Source organism: Mycothermus thermophilus, assembly GCF_041956435.1.
Source record: "Mycothermus thermophilus strain CBS 625.91 unplaced genomic scaffold VTJ04scaffold_4, whole genome shotgun sequence".
Lineage (NCBI taxonomy): Eukaryota > Fungi > Ascomycota > Sordariomycetes > Sordariales > Chaetomiaceae > Mycothermus > Mycothermus thermophilus.
Genome location: NW_027191430.1, coordinates 1,845,934 through 1,855,496, shown reverse-complemented (window position 1 = coordinate 1,855,496; position 9,563 = coordinate 1,845,934). Strand labels below are relative to the sequence as shown.

General features: G+C 54.4%; 2 protein-coding genes across 2 annotated transcripts; both read left to right on the top strand.

Moving 5' to 3' along the window:
* Positions 1 to 2,489: 2,489 nt before the first annotated feature.
* On the top strand, positions 2,490 to 3,515 carry VTJ04DRAFT_6416 (uncharacterized protein; the record flags this gene model as incomplete). Its single annotated transcript, XM_069364633.1, has 1 exon — positions 2,490 to 3,515. The coding sequence occupies one exon, from the start codon at positions 2,490 to 2,492 to the stop codon at positions 3,513 to 3,515; it is 1,026 nt and encodes a 341-aa protein (XP_069218440.1).
* A 103-nt stretch (positions 3,516 to 3,618) lies between these two features.
* On the top strand, positions 3,619 to 5,087 carry VTJ04DRAFT_6415 (uncharacterized protein; the record flags this gene model as incomplete). The annotated part of the gene is made up of 3 exons (XM_069364632.1): positions 3,619 to 3,927; positions 4,780 to 4,802; positions 4,946 to 5,087. The coding sequence occupies 3 exons, from the start codon at positions 3,619 to 3,621 to the stop codon at positions 5,085 to 5,087; spliced, it is 474 nt and encodes a 157-aa protein (XP_069218439.1).
* Positions 5,088 to 9,563: the final 4,476 nt, after the last annotated feature.

Sequence of the window (9,563 nt, the reverse complement as noted above, 5' to 3'; positions counted from 1 at the left end):
ATCCCAAAGTCATGAGGGGGCCCGGGGGAAACGCCGGAAGCACAGGGTGGAGCGGGATGCAGGGGATTGGGTGCACAGGGCACCGCCGGTTCTGGGAAGCTAAGCGCCGTTACAGGTCAATGCACCCCGGGAGCTGCACTTTTACCCGGCCGCGAACCCAAGTGGACGGGTCGCTCTGAAGCCACCCGCAAGGATCAGCACGGTCCGGCTCGCTGGGTCCTGAGTCCTGGGATATGCCTGCTGGGGAATCCCTGGGCGAGGGGGGCGGAGACCGCCACAGCTGAAGAAAAAAGAGTGAAAAATGCGAGAGGACCCACCCCTAATCTCATCGGAGCTGGCGATCTGGACCCCAAGAAGAAGGACCAGCCATGCTTCTCCCACACGGCAAATCCCATCGCTCGCCTCCAGAAACACCGTCTTCTTTGGAGGGGGGTCGCAGGCCTGAGCTCCGCGACTGATTACAGAGTCTCAGATACTAGCTGAGACTTATTACATTTGGCGACCTAGTGCCTACCTCTGTCACATCGACTCCTCGTGTACTCCAACAGCTTCATCAAAGGATACCAACGACACTGCTCAACAACTGGATAGGTCCAGTACACTAAGTACAATACTCTCTGCTCAACCCATCCCCTCTGTTCAGCCTTGCCAATTGCCAAGGTCCAGAATCCGTGTGCTGAGGCCAGGCAATATTTGCGCAGAAAGCAGCATGTCGGATGCGATGGGCTGAGATGTGAGCGACACGGGGCACACATCGCTGGCGCCGACCCGACGGCATGTTTTCGCTTTTGCTTTTGCCGTGTCTCTACCGTTGCTGACCGTCTCGTGCGCATCTTGTGTGTCGCTGTCGACGTGTGCGCTGCGTGGGTCCTGGAGAGAGCTTGGGCTATATCACGGCTCTGCTAAGAACATGGATCTCGAGATCGGCCTGCGGCTTGTTTTTTTTTCTCGCGTCTGGACTCGACTTGCTTGAAAGTGCCGTACAGAAGCGAGGACGCCCTGCGTGCCGTCTGTCCATGCCGTCCCAAACTTGAGCTCGCCTACATCCCCTCTCTCGCCATGTCACCTAAAAACGCGGGCAGCGTGCCATCGGCGCTGCCTTTTTTACTGCAAGTGCCGACCAAAGGGTTTCGACACCATTTCCCAAAGGAACGGGATTGGTACCAGCACCATGGCTCCTAGTAAGGGAGCTGCCGCAACCATATTGGCTACTTGCGACACTACGTGGTGCTTTTTCGGGACGGCATCGTTGCCTTTGCAGTTGTGGCCTGCCACCACGCGAGCAGTTTGCCCACGCCGTGATGCTCCAACCTGGTGGTGTTTGCTCCATCCGTACATTCTCGCCTCATTTCCTAGGTTGGCCATACAGCTGCGTGCTCCCTGTCCGTTCCCCGCTCCATCTTGTCGGAGAGTTCATGCTCTCCGTGATCCACGAGTCATGACAGGGCGGGAGGCGGCGGACTGCGCACGACGTCTCCTCCTATCTGCAACAAGCGAGCAAGCTGATCGCGCCCCGGGTCGGGATCCTCACCAGATGAACTGCTCAACTTGCGGGTTGCCCCTGGTTTGATGATGTTCGCCGCGACCGTCATCCCGAAAAAAACTCATAGCGGACTGGCTAATGTCCGACGGCAGAGGCGAGCAGGTCACACGAGAATGACAACTCTCCAGTTATCGAGGAAAGGGAACCGTTGGACGGCGTTGCCGGAGGATACTGAGGTACTCACATACCTAGGTATGAAGGACCGGGCAACGGATTATCGATACTCCGTATTGGGTACTAGCAGAACGGTGTAGCAGAGCCGTGATGAACAGACGGCTCAAGCCGCATCCCTCCATCTGCCACGAGGCAGATGCGCCATCGGACGGGCTCCGTATTGATCTTACGGTTTGATACACAGTGTAACGGAGCTGACAGCTCGCTGGAAAGAATACACCTCGCCGGCCAACAATGAGACACTGCTTGGCGGTGCTGATGAGAAACGGGGGACCCTTGGATGAGGAGCTGGCCCACCCTCGAGGGCAGTTGGGGGGGGGGGGGGGGGGGTCGTTATCCCTACCCCCCCAGGGCCGGCTGTTGCCCACCCCTCGACAGGGGCGTTGACCCCCGGCAGCCGATCTTCGACCTCCATGAGGCGGCTGCACCAGGCTCACTATCGAGTCCCACACGCGCCTGTGCCATTGTTTGGCGCGCAACGGGCCCAGGACTTCGTTATATGACAGCGCTCACGCCCCCATCCCCCCGCGCATCCATCCTCTCGGTAACCAACGTCTCTGCGTGCATCGATCCAACTCGATCTCCATCCGACTTCATAAAGAACCGACCTCTCCCCATCCTGCTCCCCTCTGTTCTCTTCTACATCGTCGTCACAGGTCACAGTGTTGTCCTATCTATCAAGTCTTCCAACACCACCTCTCTATCATACCATCCTTCCGACCTACTGCCGACTCACTCACCTTCACCAACTATCACACACACAACCACAACCATGTTGGCAGAACCGGCTCTGAACAAGAGGAACTGGGAGGGGAAGGAGGACATGCTCCTTCTGGAGCTTCACGCCGCCTACGGCTCGAACTGGACTCGCATCGCAGGGGGCATGGGCATTCGCTCAGCGAAACAATGCCGTGAGAGGTACACACAACATCTCAAGCCTGGCCTCAACCGCACTCCCATCTCCGAGGAGGAGGGCCGGCAGATCATGAGGATGGTCGCCGAGTACGGGCAACGGTGGGCTCAAATCGCCAGGAACTTGGGCACCAACCGCAGTGACAACCAGATCAAGAACTGGTGGAACGGGGCAAAGCGCAAGGAAACCTCCAAGAGGCAAGAGGCCAACCAGGATCGTCAGAGGCAACAACAGCAACAACAGTCGCGTCAGCAGCCTCAACCTCAACAACCCCAGCAGCCTCAGCAGCCCCAGACCTATCCGGTGAACACCTCGCCTGCTCTCCCGCTCCCGGAACGCCGTGGCATTCTCCCTCCAGTTCCTCTCGACTTGCCCTACCGTCATGACGACTCTACCTTCGAGGCCGCCGCCGCCCGCTCGCGGTCCTCGTACGAATCTGACCGGCCTCCTTCGCTCATCTCGGACAACGGCTCGACATGGAGCATGTCTCGGCCTGCCTCAGCCTCCTGCTCGCCGGTTACCCTTCCTCTCCCACCACTTCTCTACTCGGCTCCTCCCCCGACTCCTCCGGCTGGGAGCTGCCTCCTCCCACCGCCGACGCCTACCTATCCCGGCAGCAGCTACGGACCCGGTCCCATTCGCCGGTCTTCGGAAGTCATGTCGACTCCTGGCGCCTACTCGCCCCAGAGCCGCTACATCAGCACCGCGCCTACGACTCCCGTCGGCCGCGGCTCATCCTCCCGCTGGGAGCCTTACCCTACGGCGCGCTCCCGTCGGCCCAGCTCGGGCTACCACTCCTACCAGTACTCGGCCCCAAGCCCGAGGGATGACGAGAGCAACGAGAAGAAGACGACCAAGACGTCGCTTTCTTTCCTGCTCAACTGAAATCGAAAACAAAAAAAAGCATTACATAAAAGGCATCCTTCGGCGTTTGGGTCGGCTGCGAACAATTCATGGAGAAACAACATCCTCTCCCAGGAACAAGGAGATGAGGACGGCATCTTATGGGGCGTTTGGCGGTTTAGTGTTTCCTTTGTTTATTTCCTTTATCAGGTTTTTAGGATACCCGCTTATTTTCCTTATCATGCCATTTGTCGTTTTTATATCACATGTACACATTAGAATATGTTCTTTCCTGTCTCCTTTGTATGTCACCATATCTACTCTGGGTGTCTCTGGGCGCAAAGGATTCAGGGGAGGACTTGACGAGGATCATGAACAAAAACACATCATGTATAGTAGTAATAGGAAAAACGCCCAGAATAATCTACACCAGCGAAACTCGCTGAATTACCAAGTATGTACGTACACACTGCCCCAAGCTTCATGTGAATGCGTCAACAAACTCCCAAAGTTGCATGGTTGGTTTCGCGAAGGTGATTAACAACCTTGCTGTTCCATTCCTCTCGCAAACATCTCTGCTACCAACTCACCAAGATGTTCATGATAAGCGATCTCCAATGCCCAAACACAATCTCCAAACAACACTGCGCTTAATCAGTCACTAGCTCCAGACTCCACTGTCCCTGAGTCGCGATCTCTACCCGTCAGGGACAAACACACAGACAGCCGAACAAGCACGCCACGCCTCGGCAAACGGTCTTGTTGTCTCCACCATCGAAAAAAGGGGGTTTACTTGTTAGGCTTCTTCATCCAACGCAACACCAAAACAACAACGCAGCTGCAACGTTCACACCCCTTCCTTTCCCCAGTTGCCCTGACGCTAACTTTAGCTTCCATGACTCTCTCTCGATATGGCAATATTGTGGGACTCGCCCCGTCCGTCCGTCTCTGTGGAACTGATGAGAGAGGCTGACACAGAACTGACAGGCCGCGCGCAATGCAATAAGAAACAATACATCTAGATTGTTGAGACGGAACGAAAGCGAGAGAAGGCTAACTTAGGGCTTGCCTGCCTGCCACGCGGGATGTGGAGAAGGTGGAGAAGAGCTGAGAAGGGAAAGAAAAGCAACTTCACACAAGTAAAACACTAAACCACACTCCCTTTCACTTGTTGTTTCTCGCTGCTGTGTCATGTCGTGTCGTGCTGTGTCGTTGAGGATCTTGTTGGTTGGTCTGGGTCTGTGTAACGGCACGCATAAACCTCCGAGGGTGGGGAGAGTAACATCACCGTAACTTTGCGTCACAGCGTGACAGCAGCCAGCGTCTTGGGTAAGCATCCGGATGACCATTTGTCCATACGGAATGTACCGTAGGTATCATACCGTCCTGACAGCATGAAAAAGTGATTTGCAACTCCGTTACATTGACCCTGATATATCCCCTCCAATGGGATGGACAACCATCCACTGCAGGCAGTTGACCCTGGGACCCTGTGACCCTGGGACCCTGGGACCATTGCACAATTCCCGTCCTGTCCGCTCATCCCAGAGCGCTGGGGCCGGGGAGCTGAACGGCATGCATGCTCTGTTCCACAGGCCGCGGGAGGAGATGTGACTGGTTCAAAAACGGCGCACTTTTTCATGCTTGTCTCACACGCAAGAAACAGAATACAATACGGAGTACTTACACAACCCGAACCTCGTTGCGCCAGCCACGACTCGCGGCAAACAAAGACGAGACAGAGCTGAACACCTCAATATACTCTGGATGTATGTACATACATAGGTACTATTTCCTCAACATGTGTGCTTCAATACGCCATCAACCTGAACCTGGACAGGAGTCCTCACCAAGACTAGGCACGGAGTATGTGCCTCTTGTATGCGTATGCGTAAGCAGCAAGCACAAAAGTCCATGTGTCGACGTTGGATCCCGTCGCGAAAGCGAGGTCCCCTCCCCCTTCTCATCAACGTGCTCTTGGATATGCGAGCTGCGAGCAACACTCCTTGGCTTTACGCGAGGTACGCAACCCAACGTTCCAATGCCTGACGTTCAGGGTTACATACCAACCTGGAACTTAAAAAATCACCGCAGCGCAGTCCTGTTTTGCTTGCCTGCTCGCTGTTCACCCGCTATTGCTGCCCTGTCCAAACCCCCATGTCGTTGCCCATGCGCCAGCGTGACGTCCAACCACCCCGAAATAACAGCAACAAACGGGAAGCGTGTGTGTGCCAAGTGAAGTCGTTGCGACGGTGACATTGAGGCCTCGCTTGTGTGCTTTGGTTGGGGGGACGGTTCAAGTCTGTTCGCGTGCCCCAGACGAGACGAGAGCGGATGTAACTTTGCTAATACACTCCTCTTACTCTTGGTAACCTAGGTGGTAGTAATATGGAAGTTAACCAAGTGGTTACTGTGTAGAGGGCGTCATGTGGTATTAGCTCGTGTGAGGGCCGAGGCAAGCCAAGAAGGGGCGTCGCTGGGTAAGGGAAGTTTAGCTGGCGGCCTGGTTTGGTTCGACGAGGCGATGTCACATACGTAGCGAATGTAACAGGGAGAAAGGAAATGACGGTATTACGGCGTCCCGTACGCACCTGACAAACCTTGACAACCGTTTGGATGGACGTTTTGGAAAGAAACCCCTGGACCACCTGGATATCAAACCACCCAACAACAGCCTCACCACCCGCCCAGCCAGCCCAGCCTTGCCTCGTCGGTCAGCCACACGCCTCGACCCACAACGTCACGACCTGGCGTGTTCTGGGCTGGACCGAGGGTTGAAATGATCGATGATTTTTGTTGTTGATCGCCCTTCTCCCGAACGAGGGTCCTTGTTCAGCCACCACGAGGCACACCGCGGAAGCCTGCTTTCTTTTTCTCATGTTTAACTTTTTAGCAATGTAACGTCGGGAAGCTTGAGGTCGCCGACCTCGCGACGCACGGATTGTCAGGGAATACGGAGTACAGGATTTACAATCTCGTGGTTTTCTATCTTACAATCACCGGGCAATATGAGAGGGAACACGACGGCTGGCAAACGCTGACTGCCTAGTTACACAGACACGGCTCGTTGGGTAATTATTTGCTGTATCCATACCTATTTAGTTATGAATGGCCTGAGGCGACGGGATAATTACGTGAGGCTGGATGATAATCTACGGCGTTCTCCGGAGGTGATGACAGTCAAGTGAACTCTGTCTCATCCCGTCTCTTCAATCTCCTCATGTGAGGATGTGACTTGATGACAACCTCTTGGGTCTGTGTCACCCCAGGTCCAATGCAGATCCCCCAGAGAGCAAAGTCAAGACAACGAACTGGAAGAGTCCCGGTTTCGCGGTGGCTGCACACTCTCCGCTGCCCGTGTGTGGAAGCGGATCGCGCTCCGGCAGTTTGCGCTTGACCTGTTCCGGAAAGCTATCTTAGGGACTTTGGCTCTTCTTGGCTGCTGGTTGGGCCACCGGCGCCGAACTTGGGAAGAGGTTGACGAGGGAAAAGCGGGGGAACTGGTGATATGCATCTCGCCCATCTCATGTCCCCTCTCCTCCTGGCTGCTGATGGTGAAATGACGGTTCGTGTAAAGTCCTCTACGGAGTATAGGAAGAAAGCTGACACCGTCAGCCCTCTTGTCATAGTTGCACTGCAACCTCCTGTGTCAAGATAATGTCAAAAATCCCGGGCTTTGTTTTGCCGTCAAATCTCAAGCGTGGTTGATCTGAAACCCTTGTTTTGCTTAATTCCCCCCTTTACACGAGGCAAACTCAATTCCCAGCAAACCCATCTTGACAATGGCATTCAGGACATGACTCGCTCGCACGCGGATCATCAAATATGAAACCAATGCTACCTGACTGTTCCGTTTTTTTCGCCCTCTTCACTTTGTGCTCATTGCCACCCCTGGAGAACGATGTCGTTGAAGGTCTGGGGTTCTCATGGGCTAACCTTAGCGTCCCAAGAATCAGGATCCCAAAGGCGGCAGCAGGGGGCCCCAGAACCAACCTTAACCCGAAACATACCAGAGTCGCGAATCGGCCAAAACCAGGTCCAACGGGGGATTCCGTCGGGCTGGGATGAGGCGGCTGATTAATAATAAAACAAACGTTGAACAGGGCTTGGCTGGGGTGCCTCGTGGCTGATCGCTCACTCCGCTGCCCACTTGTGCTGTTCTCACCCCTGTATCTTTGTGTTGTGATGTTGTTTTGATCGACGCCAGACCAGGGATCCCACCGCCATGGATCCACCTTTTGTCTGTTGACATGGACCTACTGTCGGAGCCGCAGATCATCACCGCATTCGTGTTGTCTCGTCAGTTTTGCTCTCATGCCCCAACAAGTTGGAACAATCTGCCAAGCGAGTGAACACAACACGATGGGGCTCAGGTGAATACCGTCGACGATCGGTCATTTCCCTTCTGCAAGAGAGTTGTCCGCCAGCGTTAAGCTTTCGTTAAACTCCCACCACCCACGTGAGCTAGTTAACTAGTAAGAGGTTCATGAATGTGATACCTAGTATGCTTGCCTACTGGGTAGGTATCAACATAGTTGGAGCTGCGCAAGATGATTCCGTAACTGCCAATGTACACACATACGGACATACACATACAGTCCATGCATGATGATGATTTCGCTGAGAACAGGCCGTGGACAGCATTGATCTCAGCTCTTCCCGAGGATGATCGCGGCTCGTCACATAAGACTGCACGATTCGTGATCCCGACGGTTACCGCTGGCCACTGACTTGCACAGCTCCATCGGGACGTGGATTCGACGCACATTCCGCACATTCTGGCCGTTGGGTTTCTGGTAAATCATCCGAGACACAGGCCATCCATGCCCCAACCCGGACTATCTCTCATCCCGTGTTTCCTTGTCTCCTTTCTCCTGGGGCTTCCGCTTCCCATCATGGGTAAAAAGGAGAACATCCAAGATCCACAAGCCATGTGCTCAATCCCGACAAAACGATACGGAGGAGATAAGTAACGTCGGAGCGTTACGACACGTGTTGGAAAATCGCCGCTCGCTGCTCGCCAGGCCCATCCGACAAGTCTATTGTTAGCGCTCCAATGGTTTGCCCCGGCCGGGAGGAATGCCATGAGCAAGCAGCATGCGCCGGAAGACCGTTGGACCCATTGACTAGCCTTCTTGGTTTGCTATGGTCCACACACACACAAGCACCAGCACAGAAACAAACACGAAAACAGGGTGAGGGAATGCCGAAGGACAGCCATGATTCCATGAGATCTGCTGATGTCAGGTGGGTGTTGATGACGGAGACGGTGTACACTCGCAGTCAACAGTTACCTAACTTTATCATAACGCGGACAAATTCACAAGTCAGAAGGGATGGGACTGGCTCATTCGGTCTTCCAGGTTGCTCCGGAGTCACCTGGTCATCCCGAATTCCGACTTGGATGTAAATACTTGCCGATGTAGTCCGGAGGAGTGTAGTAAATGCTACGGCAACAGTGCCATAGCATTAGTCCGCGCACCATGCTACATCCATCGTGTGCATACACCAAAATTGACATAGACAGAAATGTCAAGCGAGGACAAAAAATGCCCGATACTAGCTTTTGATTACCACTGCGTCTTCTTGCATTGCCGGATCTACTTATGTCTATCGCTTTGCCACCCGTGCCCCTTTCGGCGCCGTTAGACATGTAGAAAAGGGCCGATGGTTTGAAGCGGGGACGCCAAACCACCTGTCTACTGTTCCGCACAGACCGGCTCGTTGAGATAGGTCATCGTGGAGGAAACAGCGGGGTCCTCATACACACAGCATCTAGTGTTCTAGACGAAAGGGAGAACCATTGCCACTTCTGAACCATATTGGAGTTCTAGACGAGTTTAATTCATACTTGATTATATTGGCTTTTCTTGGGATACCCTCGCCTGCACCGAACAAAGCAACGTTCTTCCCCTAAAAGGTATCTCCATTGTTGGCGAGAACTCCAACGGGCAAGCCGCTCGTCCGAGGAACGGCCAGAAGCGGAGTGGGCGGAGTCTCGGTGCCAACGCAAGGAACCGAATCCGCGTCCTTGGGGCGCCTTTTTGTATGTGTGTGGGTGGGGGGGGGGGTGGGGGGGTACACGTACGG